General features: G+C 42.7%; 1 protein-coding gene across 2 annotated transcripts in view; it reads right to left on the bottom strand.

Moving 5' to 3' along the window:
- LOC140487880 (hepatocyte nuclear factor 1-alpha-like) overlaps positions 1 to 25,927 on the bottom strand; it is a 198,396-nt gene that overhangs the window by 77,270 nt on the left and 95,199 nt on the right. For both annotated transcript variants that reach the window (XM_072587260.1, XM_072587261.1), the window contains exon 5: positions 19,763 to 19,920. In XM_072587260.1, the coding sequence (XP_072443361.1) occupies positions 19,763 to 19,920 (158 nt within the window). The remainder of the gene's footprint in view (positions 1 to 19,762; positions 19,921 to 25,927) is intronic.

The raw sequence follows: 25,927 nt of genomic DNA, 5'->3' as shown, positions 1-25,927 counted from the left end.
TATGGAATAATGCGGTCTTTTGGTGCACCATATTTGTAAGGAAGTCAAGGGGAATACATTCCATAATTAATCTGTGCCAATTTGAAAGTCCAGGGGGGGCCTCAGTTTACCAAAATATTTTTCCTTGCACAGAAAGAGAGAATAGAAAATAATCTCTTCCCGTGCATGTCCAGGGAGGGTAAGTTCGAAAAGCCCAAAAGGAGAGATACAGGGTCCAATTTCCGTTCCTAAGATTTCTGTCAGAGCACTTGCTACTTTAGTCCAATATCTACGGATCTTATGACAGGTCCATAAGCAACGTACAAGAGTGCCCACCTCTATTTTACATTTGGGACACATTGGAGATGCTCCTGCCTTAAATTTTACCAATCGATCCGGTGCTATATGGGCCTTATGAAATATCTTCAGCTGGATAGCCTGAGTTCTGTTGCAGATGGTGATTCTTCTGGCATTTTCTCAAATGTCATTCCCAAATGTTTCTTTAGAGATTTCTAGTCCCAAATCCTGATCCCATGTTTTAAGCAGATTGTCCATATCTCCTGATACTTCATCATGTAATAAATGATAAATAATGCTGACGGAAGATACCCCCATTGGCCATAGCACTCTACATTCTCTTATCTGATTTATAAAGACTATCTAATAACGTAGTCTTCTTCTGTATAAAGTCTCGAATTTGGAAGTATCGATCGAGGTCTCCATTAGGTAATCCGAATTTCTGACGCAGCTGTTCAAAAGACATCAGGACCCCATCCTTAAATAGGTCCCCTAGACATGAGATACCCCTGGATCTCCAGAGTTTAAAAGTGGCATCAGTAAACCCCGGTTGGAATCCCCATGCTCCCACTATCGGGGCATAGGGGGACGTTTTATGTGAGTTGCCCTCATTTTGCCGCATTATATTCCAAGCTTTAATTGTATTTAGTATTATAGGGTTTTTACAGTGATCTGTAATGATTTTCCTCTTGTCTGAAAATAAAAGGTTAATAAGTGGGCATTTTACTTGAGAAGCCTCTATGTCCAGCCAGATTGATTGTGGGTCAGACAAGACCCAATCAGCTATGTAACTTAATAGGGAACTTAACTGATATTTCCTAAAATCTGGGAAATCCAATCCTCCCCTTGCCTTTGGAAGCTGTAGCTTCTTCAGCTTAATGAGGGGCCGTCTATGATTCCAGATAAAGGAACCCAACCAGCCATATAATTTACGTAGTGCCAGCCTCGGCAGCATCACCGGAAGCATTCTCATAGGGTATAGGAGACGGGGCAGGACATTAATTTTAATTAGTGCTATTCTACCCAGCCAGGAAATTGAAAATTGGAAGGTCTCCCCATCGCTGGAGGTCCTGCCTTATCCTTTCCAGTAAATGCACAAAGTTAGCCTTGTATAACTGACCAAATACTGGGGTAATAAAAATGCCTAAATATAAAAAACCCTCCAGGGACCACCGAAAGGGAAAGTGGGATCCGTCCAATAAGTGGGATATACTAGCAAGGCCACCCATTGGCATAGCTTCCGATTTTGAGAAATTAATTTTATAGCCTGAGAATACACTAAATATATTAATAACTTGAATTAAGCGAGGCACGAACATCAGGGGATTACTGAGGAATAGGAGAACATCATCTGCATAAAGAGTAATTTTATGTTTACCTGTACCAATCCTCGGGACTGTTATATTAGAGGCAGCCCGTGTAGTCTCTGCTAGTGGCTCAACTATTAGCGTAAATAGCAATGGCAAGAGAGGACATCCCTGACAGCAGCCCCTATCCACACTGAAGCTATCCGAGCCTAATCTATTGGTAATCACAACTGCCTTGGGATCACTATACAATGTTGAGACCCATTTGGTAAACACCTTTCCAACACCAAACCTTTCCAATGTGTAAAACAAATATGATCATTCAACTCTGTCGAATGCCTTTTCCGCGTCTAATGAGACTACTACTCCTGGTATCTTTCCCTGATGACAGGCTTGAATCACATTCAAAACCCTTCTCACATTATTGGATGATCTACGGCCCTTAATAAACCACGTCTGATCCTCCTTTATGATATGTGGCAATACCCTTTCTAGCCTCAATGCTAACATTTTAGAGAGGATTTTAAAATCTACATTTAGCAAGGGTATTAGTCTGTATGACACGCAATCTTCTGGGTCCTTTCCTTTTTTAAGGATAAGAGAGATATTCGCCTCTTTCAGTGAAAGCGGGAGACAGCCCTGACTATATGCATAGTTATACAAATCCATAAATGGACCAGCCAATATTCCTGTAAATTCTTTATAGAATTCAGCTTGAAAGCCATCTGGGCCAGGTGCCTTCCCGCTCTGAAGTTGCCTGATTGCGTCAAGTATTTCTTGGACTGTTAGGGGAACACTCAAGACTGAGACCTGTTCCAGAGTTAGGCCCGGAAAGGTCAGGTTTTTAAAAAAATGACTGCATCCTCCTAGTCCTGTCTTCACAATCCTGCAATTTATATAAATCAGAGTAAAATTTTCTAAAGATTGCGTTAATCCTTTTATGATCATGAGTCAAAATAGCCGTACTTTCTTTGATAGATGTGATAGTTTGAGGGGCCTTCTTTTTCTTTGCAAGAAATGCTAAGTATCTACCTGGTTTATCGCCAAATTCATATAACCTTTGTTTTGCAAATAATATTTCCCTCTTAGCCATTTGGGTAAGCGTGGTGTTTAGAGCTGTCCTAAGAGCCGTAATCCTTTGCAATTTGATAATAGAAGGTCTGTCAGCGTATGCTCTTTCAGCTGCTTTTAAGCGAGCTTCGAGCAGACGTTGTTGCTCTCCCTTTAACATTTTCTGAGTCGCTGAGTATGAGATGATCAAACCTCGTGCGTAAGCTTTGATGGTCTCCCACATCATTGATGGGTTGCTAGCCGTACTTGAATTAATTCTAAAAAAGTTTAAAATTCATGAGAGAAGTACTTTACAAATTTACTATCTTTCATCAGAAAGGGGTCCATACGCCAATGCCTGGGGGATGTCTCATTGTTCCTTGCCTTGATTTCCATATATACAGCAGGGTGATCGGAAATTGCTATACTGCCTATTTTACAGGATGATATGGAATTTTAAAAAATCAAGGGGGCAAAAAACATATCAATTCTGGTATGACATTTATGTGGATTGGAGTAAAAAGAAAAATCTCTGCCCTGTGGATGAAGGCATCTCCATACATCTACTAATCCTAATTCTTTGTTCAAATCCATCAATTATCTGGATCTGGGAGATACTCCTGCAGTACTCTTGGGAATCCTATCTATTTCCGGATCCATTATACAATAAGGTCTCCCCCTATAATTGTATGACGAACACCGAGAGCCATCAATTTTGAGAAGGCTTCAGTTATAAATTTAAAAGGATGTGCCAGGGGGCAGTACAAATTTAAAATCCTATATTCCTCTCCATTTATAAGGGCTTTAATCAGAATATATCGTCCAGATTTGTCTTTTATCTGATTTAGGATTTTGAAAGGGAAATTCTTCTGAACAAGAATAACAACTCCCCTGCTTTTTGAGCTAAAAGAAGAAAAAAAGGCCTGATCAAATCCAACCTGTCGTAATTTCAAGTGTTCTTTATCCAATAAGTGTGTCTCCTGTAGGAGAGGTATATCAACCCTTTCTTTCTTGAGGTTTGATAATATTTTCTTCCTTTTGACTGGTGAATTACTCCCCTTGACATTCCAGGTGCACCACTTAACCGACTGATCAACCATAATCATCCGGGCAAATCCGATCCCCTCGGGAGGGGAAACCCTATCCAGAACATCCCAAGCATAGAGTATATAAAATTCACAAAAATAAAGGCTCTCTAATACACTCACAACTGTATAATAAAAATCTATTTCTATATTTAAAAAAATATAAAGTGTATTTAAATGGAGATTTTCCCCCTTGTTCCCAGGGGGTATCACTTCCTTTCAAAAAGTCCATCTATCCTCTCCCAAACAGTGTCCCACCCTTGACCCAGGCGCTCCTTAAGAGGATGAAGAAAATTCAAATATACTTCAGAGTTAGAGTTAACAGTGAGCACCCTATACCCCCCCCCCCCGCCCCCCCACCCACACCAACACCTGGATATATTTGGTAATCTTAATACCATGTATAAACATATGTAACTATAAAATTACAGCCTCAACAAGTAATAATTAGAAATAATAATACAAAATAACAAGGGAAAAACAACCCCGCTCCTGGAGACAAAGATAAAATAGGATAAGATAACCACCTCCCCCCACCAACATTAATTAAACCCCCCGGCCTATTTATAATTTTAAAAAAAGGGGAGAAAATCATTAAGTAGAGAACAAATAAATAAATCCCTCTCCCCACCCCCAAGATAATATTAAACAATAAGGTTAAAAAAAGAGGGGGGTGTAAACCGGAGTGGGGGGAAAGCAAACCAACATCAAGTAACTCTTATAATTTATCTAAGAGAGTCCAAAAATTCCTTGGCCTTTTCCGGTGATCTGAAGTTATACACGGATCCTTCATAGTTAAAGCGTAGCGTCGGTGGGTAGCGCAAGGAGTACTGAATATTTAAGTCCCTTACACACTTCTTTGCTTCATCAAACGCCTTCCTCTTTTGGACCAGAGCTGGGGAAAAATCCTGGAATAACATGATCTTGGATCCTTTATAGATCATGGCTTGGGGATCTTTTCCAAGATTTCTGGAGGCTTCTAAGAGTATCTGCCTCTCCTTATAGCTCTGCAGCCGGAACAGGACCAGGTGGGGGCGCTGGTTCATGCCGGGCCTGCGTATTGCAACCTTGAAGGCCCATTCCACCCTTACCTGGCCTGATCTCCACCCTTACCTGGCCTGATCTCCACCCTTGCCTGGCCTGATCTCCACCCTTACCTGGCCTGATCCAGCCTCCAGATTTAAAAGTTATGGAAGCCACTGTTCAAGGAACACTGTAAGCTGCCCTTCCTCTTCCTGTTCAGGAAGGCCCAGCAAACGAATATTTTTTCGACGACCTCGATTCTTGAGATCGTCAATGTGATTTTCTAAGGTCCGGACTCGCTGTTCGAGAGGCCGGACCCGATCCACGGCCGATTGCGCTGTAGTTTCGGAGGTCGCGGCCTTTAGCTCCGCCCCTCTGACTCGGCGCTCGATTTCTTTAATGTCTCGGTCGTGCTTTTGCAGCGCGGCCGAGAGTGAGTCCCATCGGCTTCAGGATTCTTCAATAAAAGTGTTGATCTTCGCATCCAGTTTGGAGATGATTTCTACAAGGCTCGCCACTGTAGGTAAGTCCCCCGAGGCGGCTGTGGACGCCTCTGCTGCAGCTGGAGAAGGTGGGGGAGGGGGTCCTGCTTGCTGAGAGCTGCAGGCTCCCTTCCCTTTAGCCATTTTTACTGGAGATTAAATTGTTTAAATTCAATACTAAACGACTAATTACATTAAGTAAAAACTATTTTAAATGATTTGGTGAGTTTGGTGGGGGTGGGTGGCCCACTTTGCCCAAGTCTTGGGAGGAGCACTGTAGACTCAGACTTGCTGGGTCGCCGCCATCTTGGATCCCCTCGGAAGTGGTTTTAAAGAACTCTGCAGTGCCCTGCATCATGAAAAGTGCTGGTGTCAGGAGTTTATTCAGGGAAGCATAATTACATCCAATTCTCACCATTTTTTCCATCTAAACGTTCCTCCCAATTAATAGCATCTATCCTCACAGATGCTCTTTCCTCTCTACCTTAAGCCACTGTGGCCAATTGTAGATCTCCAGTCCACTGCTGCATTGGAGCCAAAGACTGATGAACAAAGTGCACCCTGAGGGCTGAGCTCCATTGGACCCCTCTCTGGAGAGGCTCAATCACACTCCTTTCCCTTTACCACTTGAACTGTAGGGCTGTCTAAACCAGATCTGAAACCAATTGTAGCTGTTTCAAGGAAGATCTGGCTGTTAGGGATCATCATTGAGTAAGATGTATTTATCAGAATCAGACCTGGGTACAGAGTTCAATCCAATTAAGGTATGTCAAAACAAAGCCAGTCATACTCAGTGCCCTCATAATCTGGTTTTCTCAAGGGATGTGAGGATTATTGACAAGGCCAGCCTTTGTTCATCATTCCTAATTGTCCTCGAGAAGGTGGTAGTGAACAACCTGAAATGCTTCAGTCTACATGGTATAGGCACACTCACAGAGCTGTTAGAGAGGGATTTGCAGGATTTTGATGAACAACTGCAAAAGAACAATGATCTATTTCCAAATCTGGATGGGAGTGTAGCTTGGAGAGGAACTCCACAATGGCGGCATTCCCACATACCTTCTCCCCTTGAGGCACCATCCTGGTGTTGTAGGTGAAGACAGTTTATGACAAGGTCCACTGATCTGACCCAGCGTGAAACAACACCCCGCCTTCAGCAGGACTGAGTTGTCAATTCACTTTCCTTGCAATGGATTTATTACCCTCTTCCTATAGGGACACCTCCAGGGACCAGTCGGTTTTGTCTTCAAATATATTTCGCACCACATCTGAATTTGAAATTTGAATTAGCTTTATTGTCACGTGCATTCGAAGGAATGCAGTGAAAAGTTTGCAATGTCACTGCTTTTTGCGCCATCTTGGGTACAAGATAACCTAGGTACAGACACTTAAATATTTGGTACAAAATTGAAAGAATAATAAATGAATACCCAGCATAAGAATAAAAAGAGAAAAAATTTACTCAATTTGCAGTCCTTTCACTCCAGTGCGTGCCAGCACGCAGTCTCCAGACCACGCAAGCATCAAGTCAACCCAGGTCAAGTACAAATCGAATTCAGTGTGGAGTTCTCTACTTGCCCCAACAACAGGTCTAACTGCAGCCTCCATTAAATGCCCCGATTGCATCCATAACATTTGTTTGTTTTCTTTAGCTGCACTCTATCACTAGGCAGGGCTGGTGACATTTCATAAAAAGAAAACAATTCCCCCAGCCTCACTGATGTGTACTGACAACAATTTGCTGTACTCTTACAGGAAGATCTACTAGTAATATGACTTTTTTTTAAAAAATGAGTGCACAGAGGGTAAATGAGGTGCACCGTTTTCACACAATGTAATATACAGCCTGAAAGGATATTGGCAGCAGCTTCAATAATAACGTTTAAAAAGAGGAAACAGATGAATATTGGATGGGAAGCTATTGATTGGGTTTTGGGGAAAGTGCAGCAGAGTGTAAATGAATTACTTTTTTTTCCTACAGTAGCTGATTTATCACACAATGGGTATTATGAAATATGGCTGCCACACTTTGACATGCTACTGATGCACAGCCTTTATGTAAGAAACACGCACTCAGTTGCAAAGTTCTCTGACCAGAGAGCAATTGCTGAATTGTTGCAACTCTTGTTGTGTGACAACCAAAAAAATGCATTACGAGGCCTGAGACTCTGGCTCCTCCACCTTCGGTCCCTTTGTGCTTGTTCCTCAGCCACAGGGTGTGTTTTGATGATAGTACCTCATCCCAAATTGCTTTAGAGCCTTCTCCAGCTCCAGAGGCTATAGCAACAGCTGCATCACACGTTCGCAGTTTGGTGTTTCCGAGGTGCAGGGCGCAAGGGGTGAGCAGGTTCAGATTTTGGTCAGAGAGCCGTTGTTAGGTCACAGATTTGGAGGAAGAAAGTCTACTTCGGCAATCTCAGCCTGTTTTCACTCCTCTCAGGGCTCACCTCCATACTCGGCTGTTTTGTGTACTTTCTGCTTTAACTTCCAACCTCTTGTTTGTAGGTTTAATTTTGCAGAGTCTGAGCCATTCTAGCACTTTTACAATGCTTTAGCTTAAAGTAGACTCTTGTTAGGAATTTTTGTTACCTCATTTACATGACCTTCATGTTAATTTTCTGATTTCTGATCTTTCGATTACGATTGGACCCTATTGTCTTGCTCTTTTCCTATCCATTCTTTCCCTTAACATTCCTAAAGCACCTCTGTTGCTCGGGATTCAATGCTGGTGAAATGATTTACACCTGAAACATTAACTGGTCTCTAATCTTCATGGATGCTGACAGAATTACTGCACACGTCTCACGCTTGCTTTCTTCTGGACACTTCTTTTCTCGGTCTGCACCAGTGCAAAGTTCTTATGCTACATCAGATGTAGCCTCAATCAGGACATCTGAAAGGACATTATTTGGTTATCTGAAATGGAACAACATGCAGGACTACAGGGAGAAGACAGACAAATGGCACCAAGTGAACCAATGGACTAATGGTCTCCTCCTGTGTTGTAATCAACTAGGAGCAAGTGAGGACTGCAGATGCTGGAGATCAGAGTCAAAAAGTGTGGTGCGGGAAAAGCACAGCCAGTCAGGCAACATGAAGCCTTCCTAATGAAGAGCTTATGCTCGAAATGTTGACTCTCCTGCTCCTCAGATGCTGCCTGACCAACTGTGCTTTTCCAGCACCACACTTTTTGACTCATCCAGTGTTGTAACAATTTTGTGTTTGTAGGTATATTCTTCAACCAACGTCAGTATCAGCTTCATTAATGTTTCCACAGTTTTAAGATGCCTCAATTTTAATTACAACTAAATTCCTATCAGCAGTGACCTTAGGGTCAGAGCAAATTCTAGTCCATTCAGGCATCTCTACCCCTTCCTCTGACAAATTATTGTTGACATTGTCACACACTGCACCTGTTTGAACTCAACAAAATATTGTGAGAGCCATTCTCTGGTTCATTTATCAGGGCAAGCCTTGATCAATCAGAGCCAACCTGCCTGGTTTAAAATTTAAACAAAACTTGACTGTTAATTGTCAATCATTGTTAACTAGTGCATTCTCCATGGCAGCACCTCTACCAATCAGGTACCACCTGGCAACTACTCAGCAATCTCCATCATACAGTGAAAATGTTTTTTTACCCCATTACTGGTATTTCATGTGAACTGTCCTGATGAGGGTGAAAATCTTTGACAAAATGAGTCTTTTTCAGTATACTCAAGCTCTGTACCAGCATACGACAACTTTTAATAGTATATTGGGCACAGTTGGCAACTCAGTGAGTTTTATTCAGGGATTGACTTAGATATTCACACCGTGAAGGTCAATGATGGGGCTATTCTGAGTAAACAACTAATCTCAGACTGGGTAGGAGTCAGTACAATTGGCCAATACATTCCTGGCTTAAGGACAGAAGTATTAACCAGGTTTCCCACACCCATTCATTCTCCAACAACATTGGCTACAAGTCTCAATGTAAGAACACCAAACATCAGGTTCAGCTATGGACTCCTTTATGGTTCAACGGGCTGTTAATATGGACTGTTTAGGTTCATACACAAATTAATAGCCTTTTGGGGAAGGTACTAGAGGAGAATGTGCCTGCAGAATAAATGTCTGAGCAAAGAGGCATCACCATCAGGGAGGCAGGAAGGAGGATCATGGAGAAAGAGAGGAACAAAGCACTTCCTGACTATGTTTGCAAAAAACATAGAACATTTGGCTCTTAGCCATCCTCTCAATTAGCCTGGCAAGATCACTCCCAGTGGTTCAAAGAGGGCAGCTCCCTGCCATGAGCTCAGGGTAATGAGGGATGGCCAATAATTGGCAGCAATGCCTATATCTCGACACTGAATTAAAAAAGGGGAAAAGTCACAACAATGCCCTAGTTCCTAGAGATAGGATGGAATTTGCTGTCAGCCAGGACATCAGGGATAAAGGATAATTTGAAATGTAACTCAGGCGCTTTCAGGCACAACTATTTCAAGATTAATGTTAACTTTAACTCAAGCTATAAAGGGCAAATGGAATTTTTCCAAGAAACACATTATTGAAGTGTCCCACATGTGACTCTCAGGTCTCAGTCCAAATACATAAGCAGACTCCGGCGCCAGTATTTCCAAATGCATTTTATTTGCTGTACTTAGTGTGGGAGCTGGTGGATACCAGTGCCAGAATTCAGCTTTGGAGGAACCTTAACCAATGCCCTTAAGCAATAGGTATGAGGTTCATGCTCCTGAACTGACCATAGCACACGGTCCTGAGCATCATTCAAATGGGTGAGAAAACAGAAATGTAATAGAAATAGAAAACAGTGCAGATAGGGGAACACGGTGGCTCAGTGGTTAGCACTGCTGCCTCACAACACCAGAGAACCAGGTTCAATTCCAGCCTTGGGCGACTGTCTGTGTGGAGTTTGCACAGATTTGCTCTGGTTTCTGGTTAGGTGGTAAACTTGGGTTATGGGATATGGTAAGGTCAGTGCAGTCTCAATGGGCCAAATGGCCGCCCCCCCCCCCACCGTAGGGGCTCTCTGAATCAATGATATACTGTTATTCTCCAGTTAAAAACAGATAGCCTCAAAAACTGTGTTCCCTACCTGGTGCCAACGGTCAGGAATTCTCTTCTGGGCTGGAGTGGGAGGGGAAGGATCCTGTTGTCATGGCCCACGTGGGTACCAATAACATAGGGTGGGCCAGGAAAGAGGTTCTGCTGAGGGATTAGAATAGCATGACTCTATATGCTGGTTTTCCCCTTGAATTAGTATTCTTAGGAATTCTCTGGATGAATACAAGACAGACATTTTGACAAAATGCGCCATTTTCTTTCCAGCATAGCCAAGTCCTAACCTACCAAACAGTAGAATAAGTGTGGCACTGGAAAAGCACAACAGGTCAGGTTGATGTTGCAGCTGTACAGGACTTTGGTTAGGCCACAGTTGGAGTACTGTGTGCAGTTCTGGTCGCCTCACTTTAGGAAAGATGTGGAAGCTTTGGAGAGGGTGCAGAGAAGATTTACCAGGATGTTGCCTGGAATGGAGAGTAGGTCGTACGAGGATAGGTTGAGAGTTCTCGGCCTTTTCTCGTTGGAACGGCGAAGGATGAGGGGTGACTTGATAGAGGTTTATAAGATGATCAGAGGAATAGATAGAGTAGACAGTCAGAAACTTTTTCCCCGGGTACAACAGAGTGTTACAAGGGGACATAAATTTAAGGTGAAGGGTGGAAGGTATAGGGGAGATGTCAGGGGTGGGTTCTTTACCCAGAGAGTGGTGGGGGCATGGAATGCGCTGCCCGTGGGAGTGGTAGAGTCAGAATCATTGGCGACCTTTAAGCGGCATTTGGATAGGTACATGGATGGGTGCTTAATCTAGGTTAGAAGTTCGGCACAACATCGTGGGCCGAAGGGCCTGTTCTCTGCTGTATTGTTCTATGTTCTATGTTCTATGTCAGGCAGCATCCAAGGAGCAGGAGAGTCGACGTTTCGAGCATAAGCCCTTAATCAGGAATGTAGAGGGGTGCGGTGGAGAAGGGAGCCGAGAGATAAATAGGGGGAGGGGGGAAGATAGCTGGGAAGGCGATGGTGGGGGGTGATGGTGATAGGTCAGTAGGGAGGAGGACCAGCTAGGTGGGAAGGGAGATGAACAGGTAGGACAGTTCAAGAGGGCGGTGCATTGGTTTTCATTTACCAAGCACATTTCTATGGCATACAATACTGCTTGTTCTGAATAATAAATGGTGAATTAGAATAACATTATATCCTTCACTCCAAAGACCACAATTCACATGAAGTCACAAACTGCAGGGGACGGGGGTGTAGGAAGAGGTATAGTTAATTACCCTATCAAAATGCCATAGTGTCACGTCTTCCAGCTTAAGATGTGTAACCAGCCACATCTTCATGATTGCTGAGAGTGGCACGGGCAGATTTCAGTTTGTCACCAAACGTCTCCCTTCCCCTTCTCTCCCCTCCAATGCTGTTAAACTGCTTGGCTGTGAATGGAATCACAACAGAGTTAGATCTTTTCTCTACTGGTCATCATCAGGGGGTCAAAATTAATGGACAAACTGACAGAATCATGGTTTTGCATTTAAAAGTGTGGAAAGGCCTGAATTTGGCCACATGTAAAATATACATCTTCATTTAAGCAATATGATATAATACATGACTAATAACTGTGCAGCTCCATGTAGCTACATGGTCATTCTTTCCTGCAAAAAATGATCAGATCAGGGCAGAATATCATCTCAATTACTCTGAGACAACAGGAAGTGATCTGTAGGAAATTGGACAGACTTTCTGGGACAGTTTAAAAGGTTAACCATTATCTTGGCAATTTGTTGTTTTCAAATAAAATGAAAGCAGCAGAAACTTTGGGTGGCTCTGCTGCCTCACAGCACCAGGGTCCCAGGTTCAATACCAGCCTTGGGTGACTGTGTTTGGAGTTTGCACATTCTCCCTGTGTCTGTGTGGGTTTCCTCCCCACAGTCCAAAGATGTGCAGGTCAGGTGAATTGGCCATAATAAATTGCCTATAGTGTTAGGTGCATTAGTCAGAGGGAAATGAGTCTGGGTGGGTTACTCTCTGGAGGGTTGGTGTGGACTGGTTGGGCCGAAGGACCTGTTTCCACACTGTAGGGAATCTAATCTAAAAGTCTGGAGTTAATTTTGTGCCCAAAACTTCCAAATTAACCTTTAAGCTTAATATTTCTCTGTCTTATACAGGAAATATCAATTTTCTAAGTGGAAGGTTTTTTTTATCTCACATTATCTCCTCTCCATTTTGTAAATGGTTGTTAGAGTTCAATTAGAATGCTGTTAGATCTGAAAGACTGGGGCAGTTTAATACAGGTCCTCCAAGTTTGAGCCAAGATCCACACTGAAATGGAAATGTTTTTGTCTGCAAACTTGGTGGCAAATAAGTTACTGAAGGGCTGCAAATACTTCAAACACCACGGGTGTATGAGCAAAGAGGAAACCCAAGTAATTTGGAAGTGCTGGAAAGCAGGAGCCAGTGTCAACAACAGCAAAGATACCACCAGAATTTCAACAAACATTTCCCGTTCAAAGTCACCTTCAAAGTGATATTTCTTTCCAAGCAGATTTCCTGACGTGATCCAATTCAGTCAGAGCCATCTGGTATCACATGACCCATCTGGCACACTGACAGCCATTTTATCGGCCATTTTGAGTAATGACTGGACTGCAGAATTGTTGTGAAATAAGCAGGAAATGTGTCACCTGCAGCACATGAGAGGAAACAAAACCTGCATTTCTAGGATACTTTTGAATGTCCAAAGTACTTTATGGCCAATGAAGCGGTCACTGTGGCAATGCAGGGAATTGAGAAACCAATGTCCCACAAAATCCAGGAGGTTGGCGAGGGGTAAAAATCACCAGGACCATGGGGAGAACTCGCTTACTCTTCTTCAAAATAGAGGCAGGTGATATTTTATCGCCATCCGAGAGGGTAACCAGGAGCGTAGTACTTTGGACAATTTCTTTTTAATGATTTGTTCACAGAATTACAGGCATCCCTGGTGAGGCCAGCATTTATTACCCCTCCATAATTGCCCTGAAGAAGGTGGTAGCAAGCTGCCTTCTTGAACCGCTGCAGTCCTTGGAGTGTAGGGACACTCCAGTGCTGGTAGGCAGGCGATTCCTATGATTCTGACCCACTGAGGAACTTGTGATAGAGGGGCCAAGTCAGGGTGGTGTGTGACTTGGAGGGGAACTTGAAAGTGTTGTGTCCCCTTGCATTTGCTGCCCAAGGAGCCTTGGTAAGTGTTATGGACCAGACAAAACCTCCTTCAAAATACTCAGAAGATAGTCTCAACCCTAGCTACTTCTTATTTTAAAGGTAACCGTCAGATGTTATGTTCCAGATGCAATTTGATTGGTCAAACTACTCGATGTTAAGCAAAGCACAATTTATTCATATGCTACAGTTAAAATACAGCAAAAGAAAAAAAAAATTAATAAAATAATTAGCTTAGCTTTAACTCAGCCAAAATAAAAGATACAGTAACTATTACTAATTAACTGTTCTGATATAATAATAACCCATAAACACACCCCTGGCAAAAGCAAAGGCAATAAAATAGATTGTCTCAACGCAACAACAGCAACCCAGGAGGGAAAGTATCAGGAGAATGCTTACAGAGTGTATCAGGGAGAGGTTGTACTGCAGCAACAACTGCAACTGAAAACTTATGAAAGTGAAAATCCTGGTTCTTTGAGAACTTTACCACACCCATTCAGGCTACTTCTATTGTTTCAACTTAAACAAAAACTCATGCCTCACAAGCTGTTTACTTTATTGGCTTTCAAATTGACAACTCGGCACTGCTGTCTTAAAATCTCTGTTTGAAAAAAAGGACTAAATGAACTCTTAAAGCTATTGTATTGCCATATGAATTACTGCAGTGTATATCGTATATGGTACATACTGCTACAACAGTGCATTAAGGGTGAAGGGAATAAATGGTGTGGATGTGCCCAGAAACTCCTTGCTCTGAATGGAGATTACCATCAACTCAGCAAATGCTTGAATCAATTGCCATAAATCAAAGGTGCTATTTCCCTCAATGATAATTTTACTCGACAGATGAACCCAAATTCCACTGAAGTTTTGAATAAAAGTATTGACAAAAAGAATTTCTACAATTACAATGTGCTTAATCATTTTATACCAACATAATATTTCAGTGCTGCCCCTGTGTTTCTGACTCATACAAACTGCACTGGTTTGTATATGATTGTTTCCAAAGGATTTCACTCTGCTTTACAACAATTGCGCATCTTACAGTGACTATTTAACTGGAGGTTGTACTCATCCCTAAAGGCATGGCTCATTAAAAAAAAACCTCAAGGGATAGACGTAAACACACTTCCTGCTGTTTCCCCAGCCAGAACTAAAACGCATCACCTCTCACTGCCCTGATCACTGGAAGGACTTCCAAGAAATTTCAGAGCCGGTTTGTCTGAATTTGCAAGCTGAGCACTTGAAGCACAGTAGTACTGTCGTTATCTCTAAGCCAGGACATCTGAATTCGAGTCCCACCTGCTCCACAGGTGTGTAATATCATCTCTGAACTGCTGGATTAGGAAAATATCTGCAAAACATGTTAGGCTTAACATCAAGACATGGACTAGCATGTTTGGTGTTTGGTGCAAATTTCTAATGCCTGAAAGCTTCCCTCTTTGGTTACTGATAGAATCTACTGACAAAATTAATGAGCCTGTGCTATACAGATACAAAAATAACAAATGCAATAGTTAAGTCAGTATTGCGGAAAAATAAGTGCCTACTTTTGCAAAATGACTGGCACTGACATTGCACAGCCGATTTCAACCCATTAATTTGCAGCAGGTGAAGGATTTCCTCAGTGTTCAAATGACTTTGATAGGAGGTTGTCTTGACCATTGTGTTGTATGGAGCCAGCCCAGAAGAGAATCGCTGAGCGTTTGCACCAGATAGGTAGCACAGTCTTTGGGGCTGTCTGTTATTACTGGAGGAAACAGTATCTCATTGAATCATACAGCCCCTACAGTATGGAAGGAAGGATGCCCCTACAGTATGGATCAAACTTACCTTGCAATTATTTTGATAAGCAGTGCTGTCACCACCTCATTCTTGCAATGGGAGCAGGAAAGAGATAGAATGAGGATAATTGCCTGGCATCTGTTTCTTTGCAGCTGTACTCTGACCTCACCAGTGTTGTGTTGTGACAAGAATGTCATTCCAGGAACACAAGCAAGTTCAGTCGCGGCAATCCAAGTTCGAGTTGAGTAATACGAGCAAAAGTGAAATGTTTGTTTTTGTTTGATTCTGTTGAAGGGATCATTCAGGCCTATTTAGCTTGGCTCAGCTCCTTGAACAGTCAGTACAGAGAATCCAAACATGTAAAATTAACTTGTATTTACAATTTCTCAGCAGCTTAGATTTCATCTACTGCACCCTCCTCTGAGTTTAAAAGCAAAAGAGACTTTATCATACCTGAGTCAGCTTGGTTCAGTTTGAAGCTCTCTTTTAAAACATTGTGGCCATTAGCTTTCTGAAGCACTGTTTGCAGAAGACCTATCTGTTCTCTTGATGTCCTGGATTCTGATTTCTCTCACCAACACACACCAAGAAAAGCAAGTCCTTGGATTTCCTCCTATTGCTGTTTGTTGTACTTTTTGGAACTGAAATGGCTAGTGTATTTACCCATGCAATAGCAGTCCCTGCTTTTCATATTAACCCACTTGATGATCAACACTAGTGGGCTATATATAAATTCAATATTTTTATTTAAAAGCGAGTCTTTTAAAATTCAGCAAGTTGATCTTTCAACATATCTACACTGATGACATCCCATGTGGGAAAAATAATGGTTGATATCAGAACTCGTGGTTTTGAACGTCATATAAAATAATGGTTTTGAGGAGGAGGACTGTTTCAGAAAGGGGATTGCAGAGCTAAGAGTCAAAACTGCTGAAGGTACAACCACCAATGGTGACATGATTAAAATTGGGATTCTTCAAGAGGCCAGAATTAGCAGAGTGCACAAATCACAGATGCTGGTTAGGTTGTAGGAGATTACAGAGGAGCCAGGCCATGGAGGAGTTTGAAAACATTGAAGGTAATTCTGAAACTCAGCTGTTAGTTGAGCAGGAACTACAGTGAGCACAGGAGGGACTGGAGAAAGGGACACGGTCTGAGTCATGGCCTGATCCCAGTTGATGTTTGCACTGGCCAAAGGTGGATCCCAGACTGAAGTCAAGCCTGAGTGAAAGGAAAGCAAAACAAAATCTGATCTAACAAGATGGCCTTTCATTGAAATACAAAGACGCAACACCACAGATTTGGTTTTAACAATAGAATAGAAGTTCATTATGCAAAAGAACTGAAGATAAAGCAGAATAAACCCAAGCTATTTATACATAACACATTTTGAAAAATTTAAAATTTTGAAAAATTTAAAAGCTCACAGTTAAAATGCAACCCCAGCTATCCCAACACTATATCTAACTGAATTCAAACACGAGACAGAGTTCACTTTTGCATCACATCTAAAGGTTAAACTTAACTGTTGCTTTCATGTCCTGGTATTAGGAGTTTTGTAATTCTTATACTGACATAAACATTTCCTAACAAACTAAACCAGTATTTTTCTTTGGGAAAAACTGTTCAGGGTACCTAACTTCCAACTGGATATCTGCAAACTGAAGCCAAAAGCTTTCTAAGTTATGGGTTTTCTCCTCTCTCCTGACAAAAAAATTTCACCCTTCTAAACAGAAAACAAGCTAATACTCCATAATGTTACTCTGTCCGCTCATAAAACTCTCCAGACACAAACAAATCTGTTATTACCGCAGGCACTCCTTCTCCCATACTAGTTAACAAAAAAACCTGGTTCTAGAAAAACTGAGAAGTTAATTTTTAAATCACTTTATGCACACAAAATAAAACCAACATGCCACTAGTTCAAAACCCAAATTCAAAAAATAAACAATATTATAAATTACATATGACACCCTTTGCCGTACAACTGCCCCACTTAAGAATGAAAATATACCCTTGGGTTGCATTTTACTCGTCCATCCAAAAATTACCGAAACTCTATTTTTATCTGACATATTATAAGTTTAATGTCAATATGTTACTCCTGTCAGTTACCCAGCAACCATATTTTTCACAAGTCAATGAGAACCACATCACTCAGTGTCCTTCATAGGTGCTCTCAATGAAGTATTGCCATAACATTTTCTTTTCCAGGCACATGGACAGTTTTCAAATTATATGGTTGGAGAATTAAGCTCCACCAAATAATCAAAAGTGTGTGTCTCAAAATCTCTCAAAGAAAATCACAGTGTTGCATTCAATAAAAACAACAGGATCTTCCACATTGTTGGTAATGTATATTTCAAAATGATGTAAAGCCAACATAAAACTCATTGTCTTCTTCTCAATCATTGAATATTTTTACTGACATGCTATCAGTTTCTTTGAAAAATGACTAACAGGCTGCTCGATCCCCATTTCATCACCTTGCAGTCAAACAGTCTCCACACTGCTGTCACTGGCATCAATAACCAGCTTGAATGGCTCCTCATAATTTGGTATGGATAGAGCAAGTGCAGTTCTTAGCACAGCTTTGCGGTTTTCAAAGCTGCTCTAATACAGAAGAACCTTGATTATCCAGCATTCGATTAACCGAATTTTTGGATTATCCAAACAAGATTGCAAGGCCCCGATGCGTGGCTAACTATGTTATCCGGCATTCGATTAACCGAATGAAATACTCCCCGCTCATGTCCTTTGGATAGTCAAGGTTCCTCTTTACTCCCATACCCATTCAAATTTTCCCTTTCCCTTCAACAAATTTGTTCCAAGGTGCGGCAACAATGCTGAAATTCAGGGTGAACATGCGATAAAATCCACTCATGAACGTAACATAAAATTTCACGTTTTGTCCTAGACATGGGAAAATCCAAAATACCATTTGCTTTCATTTCTGTAGGTACAGTGTGGCCCAAATAAGTCATTCGGCAAATTCACTCTTAGCCAGCTTTTATAACCAAACTCCATTTTCATCATCAATCAAAACCATTGAGTAAATGATTTTCCCAGGTTTATCTAAAAATAACCAAATCACTGATGTAAACAACATTTTATAGTCTCTCAATTTATTGGCTAACTGTTGAAACATGTTGAAATGCTGACATATTTTCATTCCAAATGGCATGACTTTGCCTTGGATAAAATCCATCTGGTGTGAACAAAGCCAACATTTCTTTCCTCCTATCAGTCAACAGAACTTACTGTTACTGATAAGAGAGAATGTCACAGCTGTACTGAGGAAGAACACCTTGGGAAGGCTCATGTGGTGAGACCATATGGGTAGCGCTCAGGAATAGGAAGGGTGCAATCATTTTGATGGGATTATCCTACAGGCCTCCCTACAGCCAGCGGCTAATAGTGGAACAGATATGTGGACAGATAAGTAAATGGCAGAACCCTTAGTAGCATCATCTTACAGTGGGATCTAGGCATACTGATCCACAGTTCCCTGAAAGCAACATCGCAAGTGGATAAGGTGGTGAAAAAGGCATATGGCATGCTCATTGGATGATTGTTAGATGAATTTTACTGGACTACGTTGGGCTGGAAATAAGGCACAGAACAAGCAATAATACCGCTTGACTAGCAACATGTCAAGAGAAACTCACCCCAATGCCTGGCCAGTACAGACATGATGGGCCAAATGGCCTCCTTCTGGAACTGTAAAATTCTATGATTCTATAAATGGATATAAATATGCAGTGCGATGCTCCTATTGCGCAATCTGAAACACCAACTTGTATGAAAATGTTGCCCTCAGGTCCCTTCTAAATCTTTCCCCTCTGACTAAACCTATACCCTCCAGTTTTTGACTCCCCTCCTCTGAGAAAAAGACCCAGCTATCCATGCTCCTCATGATTTTATAGACTTCCATCAGGTCATCTCTCAGCCTCCGATGCTCCAGGTAAAACAGCCCCAGCCTATTCAGCCGCTCCCTGCAGCTCAAGCCCTCCCAATCACAGCAACATTCTTGTAAATCTTCTCTGAACCTTTCCAAGTTTAACAAAGCCTTTCCTATGGCAGGGAGACCAGAATTATGCACAGTATGTCAGAAGTGGTATCACCAATGTCCTGTACAGCCGCAACATGACGTCATAACTCCTATACTCAATGCACTGACCAATGAAGACAAATGTACCAAATGTCTTCTTCACCACCCTGTTCATCTGCGACTCCACTTTCAAGGAACTATGCATCTGCACCCCTCGGTCTCTTTGCTCGGCAACACTACCCAGGGCTCTACCATTAATTGTATAAGTCTTGCCCTGGTTTGCCTTTCCAAAATAAAAACTAATCAATTTAATGTGTACGATATGAGCAAGTTTGATTACTGAGCCTGGGGAATGAAAGTGCAGTGAAGATACACCTTAACTTCCTTGTTGACAGCACCATTTTCTGTAATTGGGTATGATTCAATAATTCCAGACATACTTACCAGTTTGGTATCAGTCGTTAACAAGCTATGGCTTGGCTCCAGACCTGGAGGAGAAACAGGCTGCAGTACAGTGTGAGTTGTCACCATGGTGCTGTTACTCTGATGACTCACAGATGCAGGCACAACATCATTGGAAGCTTGCTGCCCGTATCTTATACCTGTCACAAGAAAAGAGAACTTAGGGGATTTGTTGAAAAGCACTTATTGTGCGTGCAGAAAGCATCAGCTCTATCAACATCTTGTGGCAATGATGTATACGGAGGGTCAAATATTGGTCACTGCATGTTGGTTTAGTTCTGAGTATGACGGGGTTAAGAAAATTGGTGTGTAATTGACCACATTATTTAACATTTACAACATTCAAATCACATCACAATAAATGGATTATGTCAGACTTGTTCATCTTTGGCGTCTTTGTCATGGGTTGGTGAACAACAACGAGTACTTTTGTGTTCACTCTTGGTGCTGCTGCTAGCCATCACCAAATATGGAATAAAATTAATTTGCATTTATGAATAGATGTAAACATCCCAAAGGAAACTGCAGAGGGATGGGGAATAGCAAGGGAAAGAGAGAGTGGTAAATAAATACAATAAGTGATGGAATTAATGCTGAAACATGATGGGAAATTCAGGAGAGATAGCTGAACATTTGACCAATAAGATAGACTTTTACTGGTTTTTTTAAGGCTAGGATGAAGTAGAAAAGTTTAATGGAGGAGTATCAGAAAACGGGAGAAAAAGAATTCACAATACATCTTACAGAACAGATTGGACACTTGAGAGAGAGTTATTTGAATAGAGAACCCTTAATCTCCCTCTAAACCCAAGGTTGAATGTGCTGAGCTATGTCAAACTTCACATTTCCAGTTGTCTTGTAAATATCTGGTTTTAATGTAATAAGGTAATTTTTAGGACAAGTAATCGTGCATGATGTTAACATCCAGTGAAACATATTTACTATGATTTTGGTTTGCACAAGGTTGTAATTAGTAACATTTGAAAAGGTCACTTGGCTGAGCAACTGAAAATAGTTTGGCTTTGCTTGGACATTCAGTTATCTTTCCCGCTGGGCACTCGCCTGTCTCTCAATTTATTTAAGGCACACATTTTTACACTTTTTTAAAACAAGCTGCAAAATCAGTCAAACTTGAAGTGTAATGGATCAATCTTTATGACCTTGTATGTCTGGGAGATGGGTTTGACTCCAGACCAGGGTGAAAGTCACTGTACAATAGCTGCCAAGTATTACATTAATTTAAGCAATGTCTATTCAGTTGGTGCAACACCAAGCTACCCTCAACTCAGAGATGCTGAGATCAAAATGGCAGCATAATGGAGAACCCCAGCTAATGTTCTGGGGACATGTGTTCAAATCCCACCATAGCAGAAATTTGAAATCAACAAAAATGTGGGATAAAAGTCTAACTGTTCAGATCATTGTTGATTGTCATAAAAACCCTGTCCTTTAGAGAAGGATTATCTGCCTTCCTTATCTGGTCTGGCATGTCACTAAGTGACTCTGGACCCAGAGCAATGTGGTCGACTCTTAATTGCCCTTTGGGGCAATTAGGAACAGGCAACAAGTGTTGTCTGAGCCAGAGTTGCCCACATCCAAATATTAACATGCTGGAAGGGGAAATAGCAATGTCACACTGGTGAATCAGGGAGGTGCTGTTCTGACACAGTATGAAAGCACCTGAATGCAGGAAGCGTTGCTCAGCATCTAACCCATAATTAGCTGATATGGTGCTGACACTAGTGACAAGCGTTGGGAAGATACAGGTGAATCTTTCCAGCCCGGAACAATGTGGGCAGTGGCTAGTCAGTTGGGAAATTACGATGAGTTCAGTTAATTGACATTCCTACTCAGGGTGACATGGTGGCTCAGTGGTCAACACTGCTGCCTCACGGTGCCAGGGACCCGGGTTCGATTCCCGCCTCGGGTGACTGTCTGTGTGGGGATTGCACATTCTCCTTGTATCTACATGGGTTTCCTCTGGGTGCTCTGGTTTCCTTCCACAATCCAAAGATGTGCAGGTTAGGTGAATTGGCCGTGCTAAATTGCCCAAAGTGTTCAGGGATGTGTAGGTTAGGTGTATTAGTCAGGGGTAAAATGTAGAGTAATAGGGAATGGGTCTGGGTGGGATACTCTTCATAGGGTTGGTGTGGACTTGTTGGGCCAAATGGCCTGTTTCCACACTGTAGAGATTCTATTCTATTCTCACTTTGCGCAAAGATGGGTGCTCAAAGCATCTCTACCTTGCCTTGTCCTTTTGTGCATTGCCACCTCATTCACAACTTATAGCACCACATTATTCCTGCCTTGCCTGGCATTGTAGTGCAGATACCAGGTCAGGAAGCCTGTCTCTGTAGTGATCCGTCAAGGGTGTGGGATACATTGCTGTACAGTACCGTGCTGTGTCAATCCCACAGCAGCACCACGTCCAGCAAACACACTCCATGTGCTTCAACCCAATCACCATCTTTCAAAGTCGAAGGGGAGCAGTTCTCAGTCAAATTAAGGAGTCCATTGTAGGTCATTTGCAATGCATAAAGGAACATGAAAGTTTGGACGAGCCGTTGGTGGGAAGCGGAGGGAGGGGGTGGGGTGGTAGAGGCACCTAGACTGAGAGGCTGAGCCTGCAACTCACTCCATCTGGCTGTAACTTTGCTGCCTTCCATCACCATCCCAATCACAAATGTGCAATCGAAAAAGCCAGCCTCAGTGGGACCTGTTGGTTTTCGAGTTTTGGGCAGGGCAATTAGAGGCCAAATGTCCTGCCCAAATGCATGATTTCCCCCCCAGCTCAGCTGGAAATCCCACAGGGTAGAGGGTAGCAGATGGAGTGGAGGTGGAAGCCAATGCACCTCTGGGGTGTCCTCAGAGAAGACAGTTAGGGGCCTGTAAGGGTTCCTCTTCTGGCTGGGTGCCCTATCACCTTGTAAGGAAAGAGGCACCTGGAGTGAGGTCCACCTGAGCGTCAGTGGTGAGAGTGATGGAGTGCAGGACTGTGCACACACCCAGGGAGCATCACGTGGGCTGGCCCACTACCACATCCCTTCCTGACTGGGGTTGAGTAGGTGCTTTGTCTCTGGCAGTCCTCCAAGTGCCAGCACCCCATGGCTTTTCATCCCCAACCAGCTGTAGAGATCATGGAAGCCCTACAGTATGGAAGCAGACCATTCAGCCCATCAAGTCCATTCCAACCCTCCAAAGAGCATCCCACCCAGACCCACCTCATCCCTGTAATCCCATTATTGATCCACCTAACCTGCACATCTTTGGACTGTGGGAAGAGACCAAAGCACATGGATGGATATGGGGAGGGCGTGCAATGTCCACACAGACAGTCGCCCAAGGGTGGAATCGAACCCAGATGCCTGGTGTTCTGAGGCAGCAGTGCTAACCACTGAACTACTGTGCTGCCTTATGCATCAGTGATGTGTTTGCCCGCCAGGACATGTAGAACCTAGCGTCACCACATGAGGGGTCACAGCCCTCTGCAGCTAAGACAAGGATTCTCTCCTAGTGACAGAGAAGAGATGAATGTCAGGCTCAACACCACCCACCTTGGTCCTTTCTGTGCTAGTGTGGGCTGTTTTCTCCTGGAACAGTTGGGATGCTGTTTGGAGGTTCAGGGTGACTCGATAGGCTGAATGGTCACTATCTGCATTGTAGGGATTCCATGACCCAAGGACAGGGACTGAGTGAGACGAAAGTGGTTGGCACAGCTGTGTGTGCTGGTGAGGGAGAGATGGTAAAATGCCCCAAACGGGTGCAGGGGGCAGGAAGGCTTTGTGGCCTGGGGTGGTGGGGCCACAATAATTGGAAGATGCTGCATGCAGTAGTGCAGATGTTAGCCTTGGTGAGAAGTAGAGTGAATATGAAGCAGCAGAGTGCATCTGGTGGTCCTTACAGTGCCAGGGTGGAGAAGGTCATTATTCACCTTCCCATGTTGTTGGATGTTCCTCCAGGCTGTCAACGGCACAGTGACCCTTTCAGAATCATAGAATCCCTAAAGTACGGAAACAGGCCCTTTGGCCCAACAAGTCCACCCACACCTACGCTCAGAAGAGTAACCCACCCAGACCCATTCCCCTACCCTATTGTCCTATATTTACCCCTGACTAATGCACCTAGCCTACACCTCCCTGGACAATTTAGCATGGCCAATTCACCTAACCTGCACATCTTTAGATTGTGGGAGGAATCCCATGCAGACACAGGGAGAATGTGCAAACTCCACACAGACAGACAGTCACCCGAGGCTGGAATTGAACTCAGGTCCCTGACACTGTGAGGCTGCAGTGCTAACCACTGGGCCACCATGCCGCCCTTTGTTTTAATGGCACTTTGCTGGCAATTTCAGCCCAACATGGCAGAGTTGGTGCCACTGCCTTCCCTCCTGCTCCTAAGGAAAGAGGACGACTTTCCTTTCCATCAAAGCATCGAAGTTCCAGCTGGCAAAGCCAGGGGCCAATTGCCCTGCTTACCCATGTCTTCTGGAATCCAGCAACAGTGCACTCTGAATGGCACTGCCTGGTTGAGTACTGTGCCAATGGTATGAAACCCAGAAGGTCCCAGCAGTGGTCAGTACTTCTACCACCAGTGAGAAGACAGTGCCATTGAGGTAGGATGCATTCATACAGAGGAATAGTGTGAGGTAACTTGCTAGAGCTTATAGAAGGAAGCACGTCATTGAATCCTCCCAAAAACTGACACTTAGCTGATTTTGGGTAAAATTTCTGCCCCGGTCTTCAACAGCACCAAATACGCCCGGTTGCTAAACTGGCTGAGATGCATTAACATAATGGGCTTGTGAGTGGACGACTAAACCAAAGAATCCCATCATGCAGATTGAGAATTTGAATTCAGTTTTTAGTAAAAAGAATTTTGCATTGCTATAAATACCCAGCTAGCTTACTCATATCATTTAAGGAAGAAATTATCAATGAAATTAAATGGCAAAAGTTTGATACTGACATTAAAAGTGATCATGAAGACATTGGGTCAATCTGAATGTCTAACTGTATCACTCATGTCCTTCAGTTAAAACAAAATTGGATAATCCTCCCAAGATTGACCTACATGTCATGTGAAATCTGAGCTTGTAAGGTGGCTCCATGTTTGAAACTTTGGAAATAATTTTAAACCAACTCATTGGCACCTCACATGATCATGGTGGCTCAGTGGTTAGCACTGCCACCTGAAAGCGCCAAGGACCTTGGTTCAGGTGGCTGTCTGTCTGTGTGGAGTTTGCACATTCTCTCCATGTCTGCGTAGATTTCCTCCCACAGTCCAAAGCTGTGCTTGGGTGAATTGGCTATGGTAAATTGCCCATAGTGTCACAGGGATGTGCAGGCTAGTTGGATTAGCCATGGGAAATGTGGGGTTACAGGGATGGGGTGGGTCTGGGTGGGATGCCCTTCAGAGGTTTGGTGTAGACTTGATGGGCTGAATGGCCTGCTTCCACATTGTAGGGATTCTATGATTTGGGGACGTCAATGTTGAACAAAATTAAGGGAATATTTAAAAGTGGAATTGTAGCTGATCTCACCATGTTTCCCCAGTGGAAAGGTTAGGTTCAATTTCAAAATAAATCTCTTTGTCTGTCAGTTGTAATATTTTTAAATAACGTGCAAATGCATTGGATTATCAAAAGTTATTAATTTCAAGCACTGATGAAAAGTAATGTTTCTCATCCCCTGTTCTTTTGAAGAACACCTTCGGTAACAGTGTTGTATTTATGGCCATAATGACCCTTCACTCCTTCTGAACAAAAGCATCAATTTTGAGACATCAACAGTTGGGCTCAGACTGCTCAAATACATTTCACACAGGATTCCTATAGCTGACAGACAGAAGAGGCTTTTATCCTCAGCCAGTCCCAAAGATGACAGGCCAGTGCCTAACCTATTTCATTACTCAGTCCCCTGATTAAATACGCTGTAAATTTAAAATAGCACACACACACAGTACATTTTTATCTACTAACACAGGCTGACTCAATAAAAATGAACAGTTACTAATAGTGTAAGTAATAAGGATGGGATTTTTGGTATCACTGTGCAACAGACCTTGGCAATTAGAAAGAAAATCCAACTTTCCAATTCTGAAGCTAATTAATCAGCCGTCGCATCTGAATTCATATATGCACCATCC

Source organism: Chiloscyllium punctatum, chromosome 17 (genome assembly GCF_047496795.1).
Source record: "Chiloscyllium punctatum isolate Juve2018m chromosome 17, sChiPun1.3, whole genome shotgun sequence".
Classification (NCBI taxonomy): Eukaryota; Metazoa; Chordata; class Chondrichthyes; order Orectolobiformes; family Hemiscylliidae; genus Chiloscyllium; species Chiloscyllium punctatum.
Note: the sequence above shows the minus strand (reverse complement) of the source record. Positions and strands in the feature narration are given on the sequence as shown.